The 24386-nt window shown below is 40.7% G+C and overlaps 1 protein-coding gene and 1 long non-coding RNA gene across 8 annotated transcripts in view; one reads left to right on the top strand and one right to left on the bottom strand.

Annotated features, from left to right (window-relative positions):
- The first annotated feature begins 2828 nt into the window (after positions 1–2828).
- Positions 2829–19064, top strand: calcrl2 (calcitonin receptor-like 2). Of its 7 annotated transcripts, none has more exons than XM_084187579.1 (13): positions 2829–3134; positions 10448–10502; positions 10589–10739; positions 11407–11514; positions 11622–11734; positions 14853–14944; positions 15248–15374; positions 15564–15717; positions 16588–16648; positions 16820–16886; positions 17097–17315; positions 17507–17548; positions 17734–19064. In XM_084187579.1, exons 2-13 carry the CDS (start codon positions 10452–10454, stop codon positions 17989–17991), a joined length of 1443 nt encoding a protein of 480 aa, XP_084043705.1. In that variant the 5' UTR covers positions 2829–3134; positions 10448–10451; the 3' UTR covers positions 17992–19064. The 7 variants fall into 7 exon arrangements, with proteins under 7 accessions (XP_084043705.1, XP_084043704.1, XP_084043706.1 ...); XM_084187578.1 differs by having other exon boundaries at positions 3043–3134; positions 11598–11734; positions 17719–19064; XM_084187580.1 differs by lacking the exon at positions 2829–3134 and adding an exon at positions 3528–3733.
- The window catches only part of LOC311150217, a 62935-nt gene continuing 55367 nt past the window's right edge, over positions 16819–24386 (bottom strand). The window contains exon 3 of the long non-coding RNA XR_014615085.1: positions 16819–16892. This is a non-coding gene — a long non-coding RNA (uncharacterized lncRNA). The remainder of the gene's footprint in view (positions 16893–24386) is intronic.

Genomic DNA, 24386 nt, shown 5'->3' with positions numbered 1-24386 from the left:
ACTATGACAGACAAATTGAGAGAGAAAAAAATCCAGAAAATCACATTGTAGGATTTTTAATGAATTTATTTGCAAATTATGGTGGAAAATAAGTATTTGGTCACCTACAAACAAGCAAGATTTCTGGCTCTCACAGACCTGTAACTTCTTCTTTAAGAGGCTCCTCTGTCCTCCACTCGTTACCTGTATTAATGGCACCTGTTTTAACTTGTTATCAGTATAAAAGACACCTGTCCACAACCTCAAACAGTCACACTCCAAACTCCACTATGGCCAAGACCAAAGAGCTGTCAAAGGACACCAGAAACAAAATTGTAGACCTGCACCAGGCTGGGAAGACTGAATCTGCAATAGGTAAGCAGCTTGGTTTGAAGAAATCAACTGTGGGGGCAATTATTAGGAAATGGAAGACATACAAGACCACTGATAATCTCCCTCGATCTGGGGCTCCACGCAAGATCTCACCCCGTGGGGTCAAAATGATCACAAGAACGGTGAGCAAAAATCCCAGAACCACACGGGGGGACCTAGTGAATGACCTGCAGAGAGCTGGGACCAAAGTAACAAAGCCTACCATCAGTAACACACTACGCCGCCAGGGACTCAAATCCTGCAGTGCCAGACGTGTCCCCCTGCTTAAGCCAGTACATGTCCAGGCCCGTCTGAAGTTTGCTAGAGTGCATTTGGATGATCCAGAAGAGGATTGGGAGAATGTCATATGGTCAGATGAAACCAAAATAGAACTTTTTGGTAAAAACTCAACTCGTCGTGTTTGGAGGACAAAGAATGCTGAGTTGCATCCAAAGAACACCATACCTACTGTGAAGCATGGGGGTGGAAACATCATGCTTTGGGGCTGTTTTTCTGCAAAGGGACCAGGACGACTGATCCGTGTAAAGGAATGAATGAATGGGGCCATGTATCGTGAGATTTTGAGTGAAAACCTCCTTCCATCAGCAAGGGCATTGAAGATGAAACGTGGCTGGGTCTTTCAGCATGACAATGATCCCAAACACACCGCCCGGGCAACGAAGGAGTGGCTTCGTAAGAAGCATTTCAAGGTCCTGGAGTGGCCTAGCCAGTCTCCAGATCTCAACCCCATAGAAAATCTTTGGAGGGAGTTGAAAGTCTGTGTTGCCCAGCGCCAGCCCCAAAACATCACTGCTCTAGAGGAGATCTGCATGGAGGAATGGGACAAAATACCAGCAACAGTGTGTGAAAACCTTGTGAAGACTTACAGAAAACGTTTGACCTGTGTCATTGCCAACAAAGGGTATATACCAAAGTATTGAGAAACTTTTGTTATTGACCAAATACTTATTTTCCACCATAATTTGCAAATAAATTCATTAAAAATCCTACAATGTGATTTTCTGGATATTTTTTCCTCATTTTGTCTGTCATAGTTGACGTGTACCTATGATGAAAATTACAGGCCTCTCTCATATTTTTAAGTGGGAGAACTTGCACAATTGGTGGCTGACTAAATACTTTTTTTCCCCACTGTATGTCCTTTGGTCTGGTTAGTCCAAATTTGAGATTTTGGGTTCCAACCGCCATCTTTGTGAGACACAGAGTACGTGAACGGATGATCTCTGCATTTGTGGTTCCTACCGTGAAGCATGGAGGAGAAGGTGTGATGATGCTTTGCTGGTGACACGGTCAGTGAATTATTTAGAATTCAAGGCACACTTAACCAGCATGGCTACCACAGCATTCTGCAGCGATCTGCCTTCCCATCTGGTTTGCGCTTAGTGCGACTATCATTTGTTTTTCAACAAGACAATGACCCAAAACACACCTCCAGGCTGTGTAATGGCTATTTGACCAAGGAGAGTGATGGAGTGCTGCATCAGATGACCTGGCCTCCACAATCACCCGACCTCAACCCAATTGAGATGGTTTGGGATGAGTTGGACCGCAGAATGAAGGAAAAGCAGCCAACAAGTGCTCAGCATATGTGGGAACTCCTTCAAGACTGTTGGAAAAGCATTCCTCATGAAGCTGGTTTAGAGAATGCCAAGAGTGTGCAAAGCTGTCATCAAGGCAAAGGGTGGCTACTTTGAAGAATCTGTTTAACACTTTTTTGGTTACTACATGATTCCATATGTGTTATTTCATAGTTTTAATGTCTTCACTATTATTCTACAATGTAGAAAATTGTAAAGATTAAGAAAAACCTTTGAATGAGTAGGTGTCCAAACTTTTGACTGGTACTGTATATATATATATATATATATATATATATATATATATATATATATATATATATATATATATTTATATATATAAAAAAAGTTTCCTCAAATGTAGTTAAGACCATGGGTGTTAGACAGACTAGTCTAGATTATTAACTATTAATGTTGGATAGTGAGACGTTGAGTGAGTGACTAAAATGCGGGTTGTGCGGAGTTTGGCTATTAAAAAAAAATAAAAAAATAATCGTCACTAGTTACCACAGGCACAAAGTCATATTTTTGGCTAAACCCCGCGTATTTCTACAATTTATCTTCTTAAAATCTGATTTTAAACCTAACCCTAACCACACTGTTAACCGTATACCTAACCCTAACCTTAAATTAAGACCAAAAAGCACATTTCTGATTTCATAAATGTTTACGATATAGGCCTAGTCAAATTTTACTCGGTGGCTGGGGTAACTAGTGACAACCAAGGCCTATGATCATGTAATTGGGAACTCATGAAATTGCTACAAAAAAAATCACACCCTCTTCAGCAATAATTCATGCGTTTTCTATTTAATGTGAATGAAGCTTGCTAGTTTAAAAGACTCAGGCGAGACAACTGCCCTGGCATTAATGTCAGTCAGTTGCAGACTCACTAATTTACAGTGGCAGGACCAGCTACACGTCACAAAATAGTGACTATAAAATATTTCTGAGCATTGCTTCAAAAATTAAAACACTGAGGCAATCATGGAAATAACCAATTAGGCTACGAAATTCTAATTTCATGTTGATTATAAAATCCCTAAGAGCCTGAGACCGACCGCCCTCAACATCCGCAGCTATCAATTCAATGCTTTGGTGCGGGCTGGACACAGTGCCTGAGACGTTTACTCTGGAACATGTGAAGATTTGGAAAGTAGAGAGAGCCTCCAACAAATTCTGAAGGTAAGTATATTTTTTACATATTTTCCAGGAGGCTGTCCATTGTAGCTGCAAATGTTTTTGCTTTACAGACTATAAGAGCATATATGTTTTACAAGCTACAGATTGTGACATCTATGTTACTGTGATTGTCTCATTATTTCAAATCATAGACGCGCATGTCTATCGGTAGCATATGCATGCCCAGCGAAATAGAATTCCGTGTCCTTTTAAGAAAATAAAAATCAATAGCCTATAAACTAAACAATATCAATTAGACAAAATAAATACAGTTGGTCATATGAGCACATTTTGGGCACTAATGCATGCGCCGTCTCCAAGTAACCCCACCCAAACAGGTTGAGTGAGAAACACGCCTTGTTTGGAAATTTTGGAGGGCATGAATTTAAGTAAAACAAATCAAAATTTTTGTGTGCTCGTGTGTGCCTGCGTTCGTGCGGTCGTGGTTATTGCAACAAGTTGGCTTTCTAAGAACAAAGGATGGAAGTGAAATTAAATTAGGAATATCCTTGACTGTTGTGCCTTCATAATTACATACTGTATGTGACTGTTTTGTATGTCACTCAAATGTAACATTAAAGGCTTCACGTCAAAGGCTATCAGTAAGTAAGCAACTTGAGGTGTTTCCAGGTCTGTTCTATTTGTGCATATTGTGTTGCTGGTTTTAATGGTTCTGTTCAGGAGTCCCAGCCCTCCGACATGTCTTTGCCCTAGAACATGCTGCCCCTGCCAGGCAGCTGTTGAGTGGTATGTGTTGTGACTGCTACTTTAGTCCAAAACCCTTCTGCAATCATGCCAAGACGCCTAACTAACTGCTTTTTTTGGGTAGCGGAAGGAAAGGGGGCCAGGGGTTAATGTTACCTATTGATTATTTTGAGTAGCTGGATGGTATATAAACTGGCAGTTGGGGGGGTTAAGTAATTAACCACAGGAGGACCAAAACATGTCATACCTGCTCTGTCAGTGTTATGGATATCAGTACAGTGGGGGGGAGATGATTGGCGACAAAATCTAGATCATAAAATGGGATCATATTTTTGTATGTGTTGGAGTGGGTGCAGTATGTCCACCCAGTCCTACTGGCACCATGGTCGGTAGGAGAGTGTATTTGTTTGGGGTATCATAGTGATGGGACAGTGTGTTGAGAAGTGTTGTTGACGGTTCTCTCCCCCTCTCTCGTGCTCTCTCTCAAAACAGTATGGCATGGATCCAAGCTTGGAAAACTATTTCTGGATCCAGCTATGGGAAAATAAGCAAGTCCATAATCACTCACCAATAGACAGCTTTATGAAAAACAAAACCGTTGACTCTGAGATTTATGTAATCAGTCAGAGTAAAAGTAAAGAATCCTTTCCATCAAATACTCTACCTACCATATGTCATATTAGACTTTTCACTGTGGTCCATACATTAGTTGAGGTTGGCCTACACACAGTATGTTGTTGATATGTATAACAGAACTGTTTTAGTTTGATCAAAGTCAAATTTCCAAGCAGTTATATGTTTTAAAAAAGTTCAATGACATTACCGACGCCTAATGATGTAAGTTCAAAGTTTACTTCCCTCTAAAACCCTGGGCCTTTGTGTAGGTGTAGGCTAACAATGGCTTATTTTTAACCTGTGGCTGTTGGGAGAGGGGGGTGGAAGTGCCAGGACAACAGAGGAAGAGAGGCCTCCTCATACTTCATCCTTCCTGGGATTCGTAGAGGCTCTCCGCAGCCCCTTTGTAATACAAATAAACAGGCTTCTCCTCAGTGAGTTACAGTCAGTGAGCTATGACAGCCTGACCTACAGTAAGCAAAAGAGAGGGGGAAATGATGTGTAGAGGTCATCTCTAAGCTCAACTACCACCATCATGTGGCAAGAAACAACAAATTGGCACCAGAGAGCCACCTTTAGAATATGCCCCTAAAGCAGGGTTTGTTTTTTGTTTTTGCCCTAGCACTACACAGCTGATTCAAATAACCAACTCATCATTAAGCTTTGATTATTTGAAATAGCTGTGTACTGCTAGGGCAAAACCAAAACGTGCACCCGGGGGGTACAGAAAGATGCATTGCTCTCAGGGGTCATGGGTCTTCAGAAAGGAGCTTGGAAATCCAAATAATTTTCATAAAACATGGACTGCATGATTAGCATCTCTTCCAGTCAAATGGGTTAAAGATGCTTCTAACGCGTGGGTGGAGATTTTAAAGTAAACAAAAAAAAATAAAGGAAACAGCAAACCACCCCGGGACATGTTGGTGCTGGTTGGTCAATGCTTACTTACAGATCCTTTTCCAACAATGCAGAGTTAAAGATAAAGATAAAATAGGAATAGTGACTGTGTGTGTGGCGTCAGTATGCATGTGTGCGTATGTTATGTGTGTGTGTTGGGGTGTCAGTGTAAGTATGTGTGAGTGTGTGGGTAGAGTCCAGTGTGTGTGCATAGTCAGTGCAAATAAAGGGTCAATGCAGATGGTCCGGGTAGCCATTTGATTAGCTATTTAGCAGCCTTGTTTAGCAGTCTTATGGCTTGGGGGTAGAAGCTGTTCAGGGTCCTGTTGGTTCCAGACTTGGTGCACCACTTGCCGTGCTGTAGCAGAGAGAACAATCTATGGCTTGGGTGACTGGAGTCTTTGACAATTTTTTTGGCCTTCCTCTGACACCGCCTGGTATATACGTCCTGGATGGCAGGAAGCTTGGCCCCAGTGGTGTACTGGGCCTTACCACCCTCTGTAGCGCCTTGCGGTCGGGTGCCTTGCAGTTGCCATACCAAGCTGTGATGCAGCCAGTCAAGATGCTCTCAAATGGTGCAGCTTTAGAACTTTGAGGATCTGAAGACCCATGCCAAATCTTTGCAGCCTCCTGAGGGAGAAGATGCGCTGTTGTGCCCTCTTCACCACTGTGTAGGTGTGTTAATTCCTTAGTGATGTGGACACAGAGGAACTTGAAGCCTTCAACCCACTCCACTACAGCCCCATCGTTTCCTGTTGTCCACAATCAGCTCCTTTGTCTTGCTGATGTCGTCAGCAAACCTGATGATGGTGTTGGAGTCGTGCACTGCCACACAATCATGAACACGGAGTACAGGAGGGGACTAATCACACACCCCTGAGGGGTCCCATGTTAATGGTCAGCATGGCGGATATGTTGTTGCCTACACTCACCGCCTGGGGGCGGCCCGTCAGGAAGTCCAGGATCCAGTAGCAGGAATATGTTCAGTCCCAGGGTCCTGAGCTTGGAGGGAACTATGGTGTTGAATGCTGAGCAGCAGTCAAGGAACAGGATTCTTACATAGGTATTCCTTTTGTCCAGGTGGGTGAGGGCAGTGTGGAGTGCAATAGAGATTGCGTAATCTGTGGATCTGTTGGGGCGGTATGCAAATTGGAGTGGGTCCAGGGTGTCTGGGATGATGGTGTTGATGTGAGCCATGACCAGCCATTCAAAGCATTTCATGGCTATAGATGTGAGTGCTACGGGACGATAGTCATTTAGGCAGGTTACCTTGGTGTTCTTGGGCACAGGGACTATGGTGGTCTGCTTGAAACAAGTTGGTATTATTCAAGATGTTCAATATGGTTCAAGACACACTGTAGTCACATCTGTATTTTTCCAGTGGCAGGACTCTTTGGTAGAAAATGATGTAAGGGTGAACTTAAAAAAGGTTTGTCCGAACCTACCCATACACTGTAATGGCACATGGATAAAGAGGTTAGCAAAGAGTGCTTCAGTGCTACATGTAACCCAAGAGGATAATCAAAACAAGTTAAAGTACTTTGATTTGATGGTCCTATATCAAAGCTTAGAATAACTGAGTCAACCTTAAAAGACTTGGACTGGAATGACAACTTCATGAATTTCCTTGGGTGGTTATGATGAGCCTCCTGAGTGGTTTTCAAGGGACCGTTTCTAGCAGTAATTACAGTTTTATATAGTCATACCTTGAAACTGTTTGTCCTGGTCTGCAAACCAGTGAATAAATACATCTAAATAGTGTAAATCTTTTATTTTTGCTTAAACTACCGGTAGTTATTATAAGTACCAATTAGATCTTGAATTATTTTAATTACCTGGGATGCTGGTAGACCAATGTATCACGGCTCAGGAGAAGACCCAGATGCAGACAGTTTCGAAGTAACAAAAGTTTATTACAAAAACAGGGGGGCAGGCAAATGACAGGTCAATGGCAGACAGACATCAGTAATCCAGAACAGAGTCCAAAAGGTACAGAACGGCAGGCAGGCTCAGGGCAGGCAGAATGGTCAAAACCGGGAAAACTGGAAATCAGGAACTAGGGAAAAACAGGAATACGGGAAAACCACTGGTAGGCTTGACAAGACGAACTGGCAACAGACAAACAGAGAACATAGGTATAAATACCCTGGGGATAATGGGGAAGATGGGCGACACCTGGAAGGGGGTGGAGACAAACACAAAGACAGGTGAAACAGATCGGGGTGTGACACAATGATATGAATTCCTTAAAGCTAGAATCCTTAATTGAAACAATAAGAAAGCCGTCACCTCAAATTCATAGACATACTGACCATCCATGAGATAAAAATGAGATAAGGGATTTTAGAAACACTTAAAATTAGGGCTGTGTTTCATGTAGGCTTACCCTGGCGTGACGTTTTGATAACCATGTAAATCTCTCTCGGACAAAGTGTCTTTTATCAATATATTTGGCTCTATTTACTCTCAGATTTGAAAACGCTAATGAGAGTCAAAGTACACATCATGCAAGACTACAAATCCCTGCAAACTCCTGCATGTCATCTCTAGCTGACACCTTTGCTAACAGGTATTGTGTCAATTTAAAACTTGGACAAGACAGTTCACACAATTGTCGATTTTAAAGAAATGTTGCCAATTTATTAATTACTAAATGTAGCTAACATTCGATAGTTAATCCAGAGATTCTTACCTTTTCCAGATTATCATGGCATTTGTAATTCTTTATGATAGCGACATTAGCAGCTAATTAGCATTACATTTTTTGCGGGGGTAAATACAGATTAATATATTGATAAAAGTCACATTGTCTTAGAGAGACTTACACGGTTATCAAAACGTCACGCCAGGGTAAGCCTACACGAAACACGGCCCTTATTTGAAGTGTTTCTAAAATTCCCTATGGGAAAAATGAATGGTGGAAAAACGATTGGAATCATTTCCTTGTTTGACCGCTAGGTTTTATGGGTATTATGACTCATACTGTGGTACTCTATTGGTGGTCACTGAGCCTATATTTGGTCAGGTTCTAGCTCTGTTTTGTATCTCTGACAGAGTAGAGATATTCTGTCAATTTGTAATCTCTTTTTAGGGCCAAATAGCAATTTAGTTTATTCTTTGTTTTTGTTTCATTTTCCCAATATGTCAAATAGGAGGTTTTAATTTCTGTAACAATCGGATTGATTTCCCTGTGTGCATCTCTCTCTCTCTTTCGCTCTCTCTCTAGGGCTCGTGTGCAGGTGTGTCATATTATATGACACCTACCATTTCTATATAGTGAATCAAGTCTGATGAATTGATATCATCAAGATGTAATATCCTGCTCATTACTACTCAGTTCAGGATAACAACCAGACTGTTATTACAGTTCTCTTTTCAGATTGTTTTCCTTGGCATAGGAGGCAAATAGCAGTTTTACAGCCTGAAAGGGAATGGGTGTTTGATTGTGAAAGGGTGTTGTATAGTGTTGAATGAGAACACTACTGAGCGCTTGTGACACCAGTGTCCGCCCTGGGACTTTGGTCAGGTGACAAGCCATTGAAGAGATATAGGACCCTATATATAGACCACACCAGCACACTGGCTGATGGAGAATGGTGGTGTGGTATTTCCAGCCTTATCCATAGAATATTTGGTTTTACCTTCCAACATAAATTGATGTCAAATTGATACATTTATGAGGTAAAACTATAGACATTGACAATGTTTAGCAGTTATCAAACTATATACGTTAACTAGGCACTACATAATTTTGGTTAATCAGTTTTGAGCAGTTTGATTAAGTGATAGTTAATTGTATTGTTAACAAATGACCAAAAAAATCATATCATTACTACTACTCAGTGTGTTTGTTTTCCTTGGCATAGGAGGCAAATAGTCGTTTTACAGACTGAAAGGGAATGGGAACGTTGTTTGTTTTTGATTGTGAAAGGGTGTTGGATGAGAACACTACTGAACACGTGTGACACCTGTGTACCTCCTGGGACTTTGATCAGGTGACAAGCCATTGAAGAGAGAGGACCCTATATATAGACTAAACCAGTGTATTGAGTTTCTGGGTCAACCGTGTGCCTCTGTGGATTGTCCTGCCATAGGGGTCAGCCATGGGGCTCGTGTTCTGCCTCTGTACCAGGTCTTACCCTCTATCTCTCTGTATTCCTCTTTCTCTCTTTTATCTCTCTATCCCACACTCAGGGTCACAGACAAAAGGTCAAAGACAATTTACAAGAGATCTAGAGCAAAGCCGCAGTAAGATGCTGTGGTTTCCTCCTTAGATTGTGATACACACCCATCTCTGTGTGACCATTGACAGTTATGACATTTCCAAAGAACCCGGGGTTAGGAGGGAGAGCGAGAGTGAGAGAGAGGTGAGATTGGGGAAGTGTGTTTGACTCATCCTCCCTTACTAACCATCTTCCCCCAAAGCTCCAAAGCAATTCCATATTCTATCCCCTCTCTCTTTTCTCCAGTCTTTCTCTCCCTTTGCTAATGTTTTACACTCATAATTTTTTCATAACTCACTAAACATATGTTTTTCATATGTCTCGTACTACTCAGAGATCAATACTTATATGCTCCTGTTCCAGCTGGAATTTGACTGTGCTTTATAATTCAAAAGGTTTCTCTTGCTGGGTTAGTGAATTCACATTTTGTAGGAAGTGTGGAGTTCATGAGGGACAAGCTTTGTATACTTTTACAGCACATTTCAGCGATCATCAAATAAACATCCTCGTCTTTCTTGGTATTGTAAATATGCATGTTACCTGACCATGAACGCAACGACTGCGGTGCTGTGACCTGTTGTGAGTGGACATCCTGTTCTGAGACACTTGTACACACTGCAATGCGTGTTCAGTCAGCACAAACACATAAACAAATGTGTATTTTTGTTGTCTCCTCATATAGTATGGTCAATTACTGTTGAGTGGTCCATTCAAAGGGAGCTATTGCTGCAAATCATTTCCACCATGAACCAGACCATAGAAGTATATCCCACAGTTAGAAATACAGCCACTCCCCTCTACTATTTCCATGCTTGTGATTCCTCTCTCCATAGTTCACCTATGCTCACTGGCAACACCCCTCTTTGTCCCATATAGAACCATGTGGAGGATCCCAGCGCTATGGCTTCTGGTGTTACTACTGGCCGCTGAGGTGAGAGATACTCTTGAATATGTGTGTGTGTGTGTTTTTTTGTCAGATTAGAAACTATAAAAGGGGCTGTTAAACATATCCAATAGGTGTGCCACTGTGAAGATGTGGGGACCATGCTGGCATCCGAGGAGGTGCCTAACATCCCTTTGTCGACCACCGTGACCCGCAGCCAGATCCTCTCAGCTCAGTTTGAGTGCTACCTGAAGATCATCCATGACCCATCACGCAATGAAGATGGTGAGGAACTACACACACATACAATATAGCAGAGTGGAGGAGTGGTATAGGTCAGAAGAAAAATAGGGAGAAGGGAAGTGACTACCCTCAGGTCTGAAAGGAGGGAAATGGTCTTTGTCTCCAAGCTGCCCCTGTATCTCGAACTCACTAAATCATGGCTTTTGAAATGCTATTTTGCACTCTATTTCTGTACATACATCTTGGACAACCTTTATTGTATTGTTCACTAGGACTGTTTTTTAAAGTGATCTTTGTTTGCACATGTAGCTGTTTCTCTCAGCTTTAATGCATGTAGACTATTTTCAATGTAGTATATCATTAATTTTGAAGATACATGTTAAACATTTAACAGGTGTTTGCTTTTTTAAATTTGTTTTTAATTTCTCTGCTTTTGCAAGACATTCACAGGAAATAAGAGACTTGTTTTCAGTTTGTCTTAAATGCCTCAACACTGTATTTTATAGTGAAAGATTTGTCCCTAGGTTTTTTGAAGTTCTTTGATCACTAATATCACTAACAGATGTCACTCTATCTTCATATTATGTCCATGATATAATAAACAGTTCAGAGAGAACAAAGGCAATGAACCTAAACATTTGAAACATGAAACAGTTGCATTACTATAATACACTGTAAACAGCTGCTCTTCTGTTGTCGCCCCCTGCAGGCATATTCTGTAACCGCACGTGGGATGGCTGGCTGTGTTGGGATGACTCTGCTCCTGGCACGGCCATGCAGCTCTGCCCTGAGTACTTTCAGGACTTTGACCCCTCAGGTAAACCAGCCAGCCAGCAACACATCTCATTAACAATCACAATTCAACTGACTTGATCTTTACTAATGATGCCTTACCTGAAGTGTTTTATGTGTCCATTCAAACAGAGAAAGCGACTAAAGTGTGCAACTCGGATGGACAGTGGTTTCGTCACCCTGAGAGCAACCGTATTTGGTCCAATTACACCCAGTGTCAGATGTACACTAAGGACAAACTGACGGTATACTTCTAAGCCAACTGGTTAAGTAATTTTGACAGTGGCTAAGACATTGTTATTAGAGTCAATTTAGTGATTGTTTTTAAGTTCAACATCTCTCTATTGTGTTCATTTAGTTAAAACCTCTTCAACTCTGAGCGGTTGTTTTGGGCCCATGTAGCTTAAGTGCTACCCACTCTGTCAATTCCGGTCAGAAAATAGAAAGTGACATATCTTTCGAAAGCTACAGCACTTGTATTTTTGGAAATCTAGCTCAATTCTTACTGCTGGCGATGTCATAAGAATCCCCCCCATAGGCCATAAATCATGTGCTATGGTCATATTCATAGAGTATGCAATTTAGGTCAAGAAACCAAAAGTGCAGAAATGTTGTATGAATGGAAAGGGTACACCCTGGTGCTCATCGTAATGCAATGCATTTCTTTTCCATCCACATTTAATATATGTCATGACTTTGAATGCATCCTCCATATTCGCTGTTGATCTATCTCACTTGTTTCCAATGGGAAAAATGAATGGGAAAATAACTTTGAAGTTCCTTCACCTGTCTGTGTGTTAAGAAAAAAGATAACTCTGGGGTAATTTTAAGATGTCAGGCTTGAAAATCCGTTCAGCCATTTTCACACAGTGAGGTACTACCCAAACCAGATCAAACCAGACGCCTCTAGTTTCAAGTGGCCAAGTCACATCATGGGATCTTCTAGTGGAGGACCTGGGAATCTGACATGAGATCTGATTACATCAGTGAAAAGGTTATGACTTCAGCTTTCTCCTTCAGAAATTATTCATACCCGTTGTGTTACAGCCTGAATTCAAAATGGATTAAATTGTTGTTGTTTTTCTCACCCATCAACACACAATACCCCATAATAACAAAGTGAAAACATGTTTTTAGAAATGTTTGCAAATATATTTAAAATGAAATACAGAAATATCTCACTAACATAAGTATTCAGACCCCTGAGTCAATACATGTTAGAATCACCTTTGGCAGTGATTACAGCTGTGAGTCTTTCTGGTTAAGTCTAAGAGCTTTGCACACCTGAATTGCACAATATTTGCACATTATTCTTTAAAAAGTTATTCAAGCTCTGTCAAGTTGGTTGTTCATCATGGCTAGACAGCCATTTTCAAGTCTTGCCATAGATTTTCAAGCCGATTTTAGTCAAAACCGTAACTAGGCCACAGGAACATTCAATATCCTCTTGGTAAGCAACTCCAGTGTATATTTGGCCTTGTGACTTAGGTTATTGTCCTGCTGAAAGGTACATTTGTCTCCCAGTGTGTGTTGGAAAGCAGACTGAACCAGGTTTTCCTCTAGGATTTTGCCTGTGCTTAGCTCTATTCCATTTATTTTCATACTTGAAAACTCCCTAGCCCTTGCCTATGACAAGCATACCCATAACATGATGCAGCCACAACCATGCTTGAAAATATCAAGAGTGGTACTCAGTGATTTTTTTGTGTTGGATTTGCCCCCAAACATCACGCTTTGTATTCAGGACATTAAGTGAATTTCTTTGCCACATTTTTTGCTGTTTTACTTGAGTGCCTTATTGCAAACAGGATGCATTTTTTGAATATTTTTATTCTGTACAGGCTTCCTTCTTTTCACTCTTTTCATTTAGGTTAGTATTGTGGAGTAACTACAATGTTGTTGATCTATCCTCAGTTTTCTCCTATCACAGCCATTAAACTCTGGAACTGTTTTAAAGTCACCATTGGCCTCATGGTGAAATCCCTGAGCTGTTTCCTTCCTCTCCAGCAACTGAGTTAGGAAGGACGCCTGTATCTTTGTAGTGACTGGATGTATTGAAACACCATCCAAAGTGTAACTAAAAACTTCACAATGCTCAAAGGGATATTCAATGCCTGCTTTTTTATTTTTACCCATCTACCAATTAGTGCCCTTCTTTACGAGGCATTGAAAAACCTCCCTGGTCTTTGTGGTTGAATCTGTTTTTGAAATTCACTGCTCGGCTGAGGGACCTTACAGATAATTGTATGTGTGGGGTACAGTGATGAGTTAGTCATTCAAAAGTGCATGCAACTTATTATGTGATTTGTTAAGCACATTTTTACTCCTGAATGTATTTAGGCTTGCCATAACAAAGGGGTTGAATACTTATTGACTCAAGACATTTCAGCTTTTCATTTGTAATTCATTTGTAAAAATAACAACAAAAAAATCCACTTTGACATTAATCGGGTATTGTGTGTAGGCCAGTGACACAAAATCTCAATTTAATCAATTTTAAATTCAGGTTGTAACACAACAAAATGTGGAAAAAGTCAAGGGGTGTGAATACCTTCTGAAGGCACTGTATGCATATCATTCCTGTAAGAAAAAAATGAAGGCATGGCTTTTAAACTGTCTGTCTTACTATAGGAATTTGCGCATGTGTCAGCATTAGGTAAAAGATATGACCCAAAAAAATATGGTAAAAAACGTATCCTTTTGTAATGGTAATTGGTGACATATTTTATTTCAAACCTAGACTTTAAAATCACTTATTTCCCAACATGGGAACAATTTGGGAACGTTGTTGATGTACACCTGTATCAGAATCCCACGGTTCTTACAGTACAAGTCAAAAGTTTGGGCACCTACTCATTCAAGGGTTTTTATTTATTTGTACTATTTTCTACATTGTAGAATAATAGCGAAGACATCAAAACTATGAAATAACACATATGGAATCATGTAGTAACCAAAAAAAGTGTTAAACAAATGCCAAGAGTGTGCAAAGCTGTCATCAAGGCAAAGGATGGCTACTTTGAAGAATCTCAAATATAAAATATATTTTGATTTATTTAACACTTTTTTTGGTTACTACATGATTCCATATGTGTTATTTCATAGTTTTGATGTCTTCACTATTATTCTACAATGTAGAAAATAGTAAAAATAAAGTAAAACCCTGGAATGAGTAGGTGTGTCCAAACTTTTGACTGGTACTGTTACAATACTAGGCATGTGTTTCTAGGACTTTATGAAATCTAAATGTATCTAATGAAGGGAGTTTACATGTTATGTGTCGCTCAGAAAATGCCACCAGAGGGTGTCCGAGTTTAACAGGTTAAAGGGAATTAATGCTTCCTCTTGCTTCTCCTTTCCCAGTTTGCGTTTAGCTTGTACTACTTAGCCATTGTGGGACATGGATTGTCTGTGGTATCTCTCATCATCTCACTCTGCATCTTCTCCTACTTCAAGTGAGTCATGCATTGTGTCCTCTATGGACCCACAAGGTTGAGACTGTGCTCTGAATGTCACTATAGTGTACCTTTTCACTTTACATCCTCTAATCAAAGTGATTCTGTTTGTATTGCTCTTCCTACACCCAGAGCCCTCTATTCTAAACAGAGGTCTTTGGTTGTTCCCTACATTGCCAACATTAATTCACATTGTCAAATGAAAGACTGAGCTTTCCTATGACCCTATACGAGCCAGTGTAGATACAGTCACACACTTGTTTGTTTCCTAAGTGTGTCTGTCTGTTCTAATCCTCCCATTAGAAGTCTGAGCTGCCAGAGGATCTCCCTCCATAAGAACATGTTCCTGTCCTTTATCTTCAACTCCATCTGCACCGTCATCTGGCTCTCTGCTGTAGCCAACAACCAGCAGCTGGGGGCCAGCAACCCTGTAAGTACTGTGCACCTCTGTCATCAGGATGAATAGCTACTGGTTGAACTCAGTTGGTGAACATTTTGAGGTTCTACACTCCACAATGTGTGGAAATGAGAGCCAGTGACAACTTAAGAAGGTTAGCATTTTATGTGCGCAAAAAACAACCCCTGTCCTGAGGGTTCTCCCTGTGTTGTTCTCTGTCAGATTGGATGCAAGATCCTGACAGTTCTGAACCAGTATACGTTTGGCTCCAACTACTTCTGGATGCTGTGTGAGGGGATCTACCTGCACACTCTCATCATCGTGGCTGTGTTTGTGGGAGAGCAGCAGCTGTGCTGGTATTATGTCCTGGGTTGGGGTGAGTGACTGACTGTGCATCTTTATTTTTCACTGTTGTTCAAATTGCTGTTTCCTGCGCCGCTGTCTGATATCATTGTTGTTTGACCATCCTTTTCCCCTAGCACATAATTACATTTACATTTTAGTCATTTATCAGACATCAGGGGTGCCATGAGAGTTATGAGAAATGCCTTTTTTGGGGGGGGTTGTCAGGGGCACTGTGAGAGTTATCTAAAATACTCTTCAAAGAGGTAGGGTTTCAGACGTTTTTGAAAGATGGGCAGGTTCTCCGCTGTCCTGACTTTAGGGGGAAGCTTGTTCCACCATTGGGCTGCCAGGACAGTGAATAGCTTTGACTGGGCTGAGTGGGAGCTGCCTTCCCATAGGGGTGGGAGGGCTAAGAGACCAGAGGTGGCGGAACGATTGGGATGTAGTGTTTGAACATAGCCTGAAGGTAATAATGTGCAATGAGTCTTCTTTGCTTTCATATCTCTATATCACATTGAGTGAATGGATTGGTATCAAACACATGGAAACCACATGTTTGATAGACCATTTATTCAGTTCCAGCCATTACTATGAGCCCGTTCTCCCCAATTAAGGTGCCACCAGCCGCCTGTGCTTTATATCAGTTGTTCTCAAACCTCTCCTCGGGGACCCCCAGTCGATCCATGTATTTGATATATTCCTGAGCTAGCACACCTGATTCACCTTGTCAACTAATCAATCCCTTGAATAGGTGAATCAGGTGAGCTAGTTCAGAGCTACAACAAAATGATGAAATGTCTGGGGTTCCCTGCAGGAGAGCTCTATATTATTTATTATGTCATATCTATGAAGGCCTTATGGAAGCTCTTGACAGTCATGGACTCCTCTGTCTCTCTCCCAGGCTTCCCCATCATTCCTGCCATCACACATGCTGTGGCCCGTGGGTTCTTCTATGATGACAGGTAATGTGTCACAACTCCCTCTAAATACAGTACAGCGCATATTAGTGGCAGAGATTGACATTCTGCGCTGTATACTGCATTAGAACATTATGTCAGTTACTGATATCCCAGTTAAACTCAATCCGATTTTTCTGTCTCAGTTGAGCTCAGATGTGTTTCTTTGTCTCCCAGATGCTGGATCAGTTCCGACACACACCTGCTCTACATCATCCATGGGCCTGTTCATGCTGCCCTACTGGTGAGTCTGCAATACAAAAACAAACGTAAAACATTTATCGGAAATACCAACCAAAGTGTGTTCTCAAACAGAATATTTATGCTTTTAATCTAGTATTGGGTTTGAATTGCAAGTAGCCAATTGCTCATGGAAAACAATCGATCACTGAATGCAATCACTCAATTTAAATCACTCTATTCCTCCCCTTCCTCTTTTACTCTGTCTCTCCAGGTGAACCTGTTCTTCCTGCTCAACATAGTGCGTGTGTTGATCACCAAGCTGCAGGTGACCCACAGTGCAGAGTCCAATGCCTATATGAAGGCTGTGAGAGCCACTCTCATCCTGATCCCTCTGCTGGGAGCCCAGTTCATCCTGGTTCCCTGGAGGCCAGAGGGACGTAAAGCCAGGGCCATCTACGAGTTCATCATGAACATCTTCGCACATTTCCAGGTATGGATTGGATGGTGCTGCTCACAGTTCCATTCTATACAAACCTAAATCAATGTTTGGTAGCATAGACATAGACAGTGCCTTACAAATGAATATAATAACTGTAGCCTACCTACAGTATGAATCATGCATTCAAAACATTGGTATAACCTTTCCACACTCAATATTCACTGAATTACCATTCTTTATAGGGACTCCTGGTCGCAATTATATTCTGCTTTTGCAATGCTGAGGTAAGTGCCAGCATCTTACATAGATGATTATTAAGCTCAGTATACCTATTACTATTTACTTTTCTATTTAATAATAGAATAGTTATCATTCAGGAATTCTTATATATTTGTTTGCCAGTATTTACTGAGAATGTTCAAGCTAGCATTTCTGTTGCTCTTAAACCACTCAGTCTTTGGTTCCAAAGGTACAGGCATGTCTTAGGAGGAAATGGGCACAGACTAAGCTGGTGTGGAAATGGACAGATTCCTACTCCCACACCAACTCCTCTGTGACCGAGACGAGACGTGCTACAGTTAGCCTGGAGCTCACCGCTCCTGAGGAGAACACCATCATTAAGCCAGGTGGTAGTGTGCACTACCAAGCCAATGGACAGAGTAACGGCAAGCGCTGCACCAATGGGGAGATGGACATGCCCAGGATCCTGGAGACCACTGACATCTGATAGCACTGCACTGTCACTTCCCATAGGCATCATCACATGATGCTGTCACAAACAGGCTCACTAAACTCACAGCATGGCCACAGACAATTGGTCAGTGCAGAAAACGGGGGCCATGACCTTTTGTGTCACTGTAAATGTTGGATCACACACACGTGGTAAAAATATACACACAAATGTGTACAAGATACACATGCAAGCACAAACACAACACAGACGAAAACACATAAACAGACACCTGATAATGAATGAGCAGCTTACAGGGTCCAGTTGAAACCTTGCAGACAAGTATTCGCCACCAGATGTATATACATTTCACTGTAGCTTCTCATTGTTGCTCATGTTGGCCTTAGGCACAAGACATTATGCAACAAATCCAGTGATAAAATGACCCAATAAAGAGGGCTATCGCTGGCAATGTTTGATCTTGGCCTTCAACGCTGATCAGGGTCTGATGTAATCAATTCTTGTTGGCCTATTGGAAAGTTTGTACAGAATAGAAGCATTCATATATTTAGATTTAGTTTTTCTCACTCTGACACTGCCTAGGCTATATTGTAAAGATTTGGATCCGTCTTTTTTATGTCACTTTAATGATGTGGAACTTATTTAAATGTGTGTTACATAAGCTTACCTTTTTAGAAACATGAAATGACTGCTTAACTTGGCATAGTTCTGACTGCTGAATGTTGAGTTCTCAGAGGCAAGTAAGATGACAGTGTATAAGGCATATAACACAATGAGGAAAAGTGTGGCTGTGTGCTTTGAAACTTAAACAGGAGAACCTATGATTCAGGATGCCCTATGTCTGACACAACACTTTTTATCCAGTGTTGCTTTCTTACGCTTTAACAAATCTTATTTATTGAGTTGCTATACATACTCTTTGAAGAATCAAAGAGGATACATGTATTATACCACTGAGCTGCAGTTGAACTATGCATACTCTGTATTTGTGTAGTGGGGAGAATTTACAATGCAGTGTATGAAAAACATTCCACTTTAACTTCCAAATAAATGACTATGTTATCTGTTTAAGTCAAAAAAATTAAATGTTAATAAATGTTTATATCATTTAGTTTTGTGCTCGGGTTTTCTTGTCCATTGAATTATGGTTTTGGGGATATTTTCTATAACGTAGGTCCGACTCGCTCAGAATGTATTCAAAGAAATAAACCACCAGGAGTGAAAAGCTTTTGTTAAAAACAGACTCTCTCATACACTTTAGTTAAACTTGCAAGTCGAATGGGGATATTTCTTGCAAACCATAAAGATTACTATTAAAAAGGGGCTTGTGTTTTTTCCAGACTCTTTTTATCTTAGGTGGATGAGGGCCTGTGTCAATCCTGTCTTGCTAGAAATGAAAGTTACTTTTTATGGGCTGATGATGTTACTGCTCTGTGGCTTAGTTTAGGTAGATGTTTTTATTGTTGAGAGAAGCCTACAGTAAATACTTGATCACATGAACCTAACAAATAATGCTGGTCTAAATTGGATGTAATGACAATTCCCTATGATACGCCATTGGTACAGGTTGAGAGCAGTTCATGAGGCATCCACATATAATGTAGGTAATTGGCTTTCCAGACGTAGGTCTTTAGTTGGGTGATGTTGCCATTTATTGCAGATATTGAAGACAAAGGATCGGACCCTTTTTTTCAATTTTCGCCTAATATGACATACCCAAATCTAACTGCCTGTAGCTCAGGACCTGAAGCAAGGATATGCTTATTCTTGATACCATTTGAAAGGAAACACTTTGAATTTTGTGGAAATGTGTAATTAATTGATATATAAATTAATTATATATACAGGTTAAAAGTAATGATGTAGTGTCTAAACAGTTTATGACTTTGCTGACATTTGCAAATGGTGTGTTAGAGGAAGTTGACTCAGCTTGCGGAAGCATCTGGAGAGCATTACTATAGGGGCACCCTAAATCAGAGGAAGTCTGTTATGTGGCGTCCTGGGATTGGTTTATGGGGAATCCACCCATATCATGTTACATAGGTTACAGATTATAAATACCATGGTTGAAACAAAGGACGGGGAGGAACAACATATTAGAGATTGGGTCAGTTGTTCTCCAGATGTCTGCAGGAGTCTGTAAATTGACGCTGAAATCTTTGATGTAATAAACTATTATAATCAAGGACAGTGTCAGCGGATTTCTTGTCATCACAGCATCGTTATCTCGACACTACAATTACTAAATGTTCCACCCTTAAATATAGTTGTGAAATGTTCTTGTTTTAAGTATGATTAGTACTTTCTTAGTAGTGACTAATTATTACACTCTGAAACTGTGTGAGATGTGTTAGAATCTACTACCTGGTAATGTGTGAGTGTAGGACCAGTAAAGATTATGACATTGTGCTACTATTTAGCAATGTGAGTAAGAGTTAGGCCAGACAACAAAGGACAAGGAGAACTGTCTACAGGCAACTGAGAAACCAAGATAACTGAGGAATTTAGGGAGGAGAGAGACTATGATAAGAAAATGTATGTGTGTAAATGTGTATATGTGTGTGCATATGTGTGTGTATGCATGTGTGTGTGTGTGAATGTATGTGTGTGTGTGTATGTGTGTGTGAACTGATGGTCAGGAGAGCAATTATAAAGTGGAAAACTACAGCCTGCCTACAGAGAGGAGGGATTTTTGTATGACGTATGAGTATAAAAGATGGACTCTGAAATTGTGATGGCAGAATTCTCAATGAATAAACATCTCTGACTATGCAGACCGGGACTCTGTCCGTTTCTTGATTTTGGGAGACGCACAGAGACACTGAAATAGTTTGTTAAATAATTCACATAACAGCTTGGTCCTTCGAGAGCCGGAATCCAATACCTGCCTCTGTCATTCCAGGTAACTCTGAAAACCGTCGACGGGCGAATGATACATTCGTAAATAGAAAGTCCTGCCCTTTGACATTAAGAGTTAAGACAGGCCAAAGGACACCTGATTAATGACAGAGACGGTGACGGAATCCAAACCTACATTGAATCTCGGCTGCAAGGATAAGGTCAGTAGTCTTTATTCATTACTTGGTGAAATTGATTTGAGAACTTGCTAAAATATTGACTGAGGGTAAAGTCATAATTTAAAGTAGCAAATTGATCAATGAGTAGCCATTTTAAGGTAGCCAATTTAAGGTTGTAGCCAATTTAAGGTTGGTGGGTCCGTAACAACTCAGGGTAATAGGCCAATTACCAAAAGAAACTACCCGGTGTTGAAATAGAAGGAACTATTAAAAGTACACCTATGGGATGTAACCTGTAAGAGATTATAGAACAGTCAACAAATAATCCGGGTTAAACAAATACAAAAAGTACACCAGAAGGAATTAAAATAGCATGTGTGAGAAATAGAATATTAGTAAAGTCAAAAGTCACAAACAACTGTAGATTTTGCCGTAACTCTATCCGTTTCAAGAAACTGGAGCCTTACAAACTCCGGGTTACCGATAGTGTTAACCAATAATCATGTAAGGTTGTATAAGTGTGAGACCTAATATTTGCTCAAAAGTCACATCTATGAATAATTCCAGGTGGTTGTATAGAAAAGAGGGAGAACCCATTCCTGTTGTATGGGACTGTCAGGAATTATCAAGATTACATTGTGGGGATAAATTCCTCCGTAGAGTAGGAGATAATTCTGGGGGACTAGTCAACCTGTTGTATGGGACTGTCAGGAATTATCAAGATTACATTGTGGGGATAAATTCCTCCGTAGAGTAGGAGATAATTCTGGGGGACTAGTCAACCTGTTGTATGGGACTGTCAGGAATTATCAAGATTACATTGTGGGGATAAATTCCTCCGTAGAGTAGGAGATAATTCTGGGGGACTAGTCAACCTGTTGTACCTATACAGGAAGGGGTGATTCCAGGTGTGGTGTGAAACTGTTTTGAATCACTTGTTATATAGAAGAGGTGGCTAAGGGATTTTTTACAGTACCAACCATGGGAGGCAAATCCTCACAAGAGGTCCCAGAATTTACAGGGACCAAAATAGGTTGTGTGAGGAAGTAAGTAATCATAATTTACTATTTTGAGGAAGAAACATATAAGTTAATTAAAGATCGAATAAATCATTAAAAGCTCAATTGTAAAATTATTTAATACCTAACAACTCAGTTAAAGTGACAAAAACAATTATTAGAGAGTTGGAAGTAATCTAAATTCAAATAAAGGTGAGATTCAGGAATTTGGTAAAAGCCATAAAGTAATTGTTCAAAGTTTTGGGTATAGGACGATCAAAGAGTCCTGCCAATATGGGAAGCAAACCCTCCAAGGAGGTCCCGGGGTCAACCGGAGATGAGAGATTTATGGAATCCAGGGATAGAAGAAATCTCCATTATGTAACCAGGTGGAGGGAGAGGTATGGTTTTGAGGGACGTCTGGACGCAGATAAACTCAAATCCATGCTTAAACAGATACATAAGGTGTGTAAAGGAGAAAGAAGCAGTGAGAGAGAGAGAGAGGTCTAAGACAGAACCCACAGCCCCCCCTGTAGAAAGGTCTAGATCAAGACTATACACCTCCCTGGCAGATCAGGCCTGGAGGAATAAATCCAGACGATGAGGTGGTAGTGGTGAGGGGAAGGGTGCCACACAGGCTGCCATTTTGGAGTTTCCACCCCCTTACCAGAACAAAGGGGAAGCTGAGGGAGCACAGAGGGGGGTTGAGGATAAGGCAAAGGAAGATAGTACAGTTGAGGTTCTAACAACATTTTTGGAACAACAGCAGCAACCCAATTGGTCATTGCAGAAATTAGAAAGAGAGAGAGAGACGGAAAGAGAAGGCTAAGAAAGTAACTAGAGTACTAGGGTACAATAGGGGGGTCAAGGGACCGAAGGGTGGAAGACCAGGTCCCTGAGGAGACTTGAACCCCACGACAAAAGTCCAGTTAGGAGCTAAGCTCAGGAGGGAGTCAGTATGAGTCAGGAGATGAGAGAGTAGGATGGGGCTAATACCCACTGATAGCCTTACCTAATCTATTGGCGGGGAATGAAAGGGGCCCCAGCAACTTTAGATGTATACAGGCCATGAACACAGAGGACGTGGCCAGAGCGGTAGAAAGAATGACCCACCCCAAAACAGGAATAGTAAGGATTGGGCTGCCGTTAGAGGGCAGTGGGTTTCAGGGGATGCCCAGAGGGCACTTTTGCCATGGGCCGATCACAGAGAGTATGTAGGGAAAATAACTGTATTGTGTAATAGCCTCAGAGAACATTACCATCGTCATGCAGACTTCTCTAAAGTACATAAGTGTAAACAAGAGGATAGTGAGACTGTCAGCCAGTACTTAGAGAGGGTTAAAGATGTGTTTAACGCAAACAGTGGCATACCCGAGCCAGACCAGAGACAGGGGAGTGATACGCCCTACCATCAGCAATTAAAAATATAGCGTTCCTCAGTGGAATGAGACCAGAGATAAGCAGGACCATTAAAAATACTTTGATAGGGTAGAGAAAAGCACAGCAACACATATTAAGGTTTAAAAAGTATGCAGTTTACCAAGAGCAGATTGGGAGAGAGAAAGAGGAGTAATAGAGACCTTAAGGGAGTGCCAACTCTCGGGGAGATAGTGAGGCCAGAACAAAGGAGCAGTGTCCTGGAAATCACAGTCTGTTTTTTTTTTTTTTTTTAGTTCTGCTGGGAGTATATTTGATGATGGGGTTTTGTGTTGAATGAGAGGCTAGAGACTTCATAAAATAATAATTGGAATAATAATTATATATTAACTTGCTCACCCAAACGTAGACATACATCATGGGTGAGACATAACTAATATAATATTGTACAAAGCCAATTTAGGGTTTCCATTAAGGAACGTCAATCACTACATTGGATATTAATACTATGGAGATAAATTCAATATATGCTGGTCAACTACGGCATGTGTTTGGTGTTATTTGTAGCCTACTTAGAAAGGACAGTTACCTATATCTGCTGTATTCTAAACAATGACAGATTGGGGGTTTCATAAGAGGTGGCTATAATTTTAGTCGATAACAGAGGTAATTCGATTTGAGAAATGTTGAAAAGTAATGTTAGATGGAAAGTCAGCAATAGAGGATAGAGATTGTACAGGGTTTCCTGTGTAAAAAAATAAGTAATAGAAATTGGGTGATGAGAAATGTTGAATTGCATTGTTTAAGCAAGAATGGCATTAAATTCATGCTTTCTAGTTATGTGTATGCAAATACAGTGGGGAAAAAAAGTATTTAGTCAGCCACCAATTGTGCAAGTTCTCCCACTTAAAAAGATGAGAGAGGCCTGTAATTTTCATCATAGGTACACGTCAACTATGACAGACAAATTGAGATTTTTTTTCTCTCCAGAAAATCACATTGTAGGATTTTTTATGAATTTATTTGCAAATTATGGTGG

This window comes from Coregonus lavaretus (genome assembly GCF_964263955.1).
Source record: "Coregonus lavaretus genome assembly, chromosome: 22".
In the NCBI taxonomy this organism is placed as follows: Eukaryota; Metazoa; Chordata; class Actinopteri; order Salmoniformes; family Salmonidae; genus Coregonus; species Coregonus lavaretus.
Note: the sequence above shows the minus strand (reverse complement) of the source record. Positions and strands in the feature narration are given on the sequence as shown.

Coding starts and splice junctions, on each gene's coding strand:
- calcrl2 (XM_084187574.1), top strand. CDS start 10,380: ATGCTTGTGATTCCTCTCTCCATAGTTCACCTATGCTCACTGGCAACA. Junction 10,740..11,406: donor CCCATCACGCAATGAAGATG/GTGAGGAACTAC, acceptor CGCCCCCTGCAG/GCATATTCTGTAACCGCACG. Junction 11,515..11,597: donor TCAGGACTTTGACCCCTCAG/GTAAACCAGCCA, acceptor CCTTACCTGAAG/TGTTTTATGTGTCCATTCAA.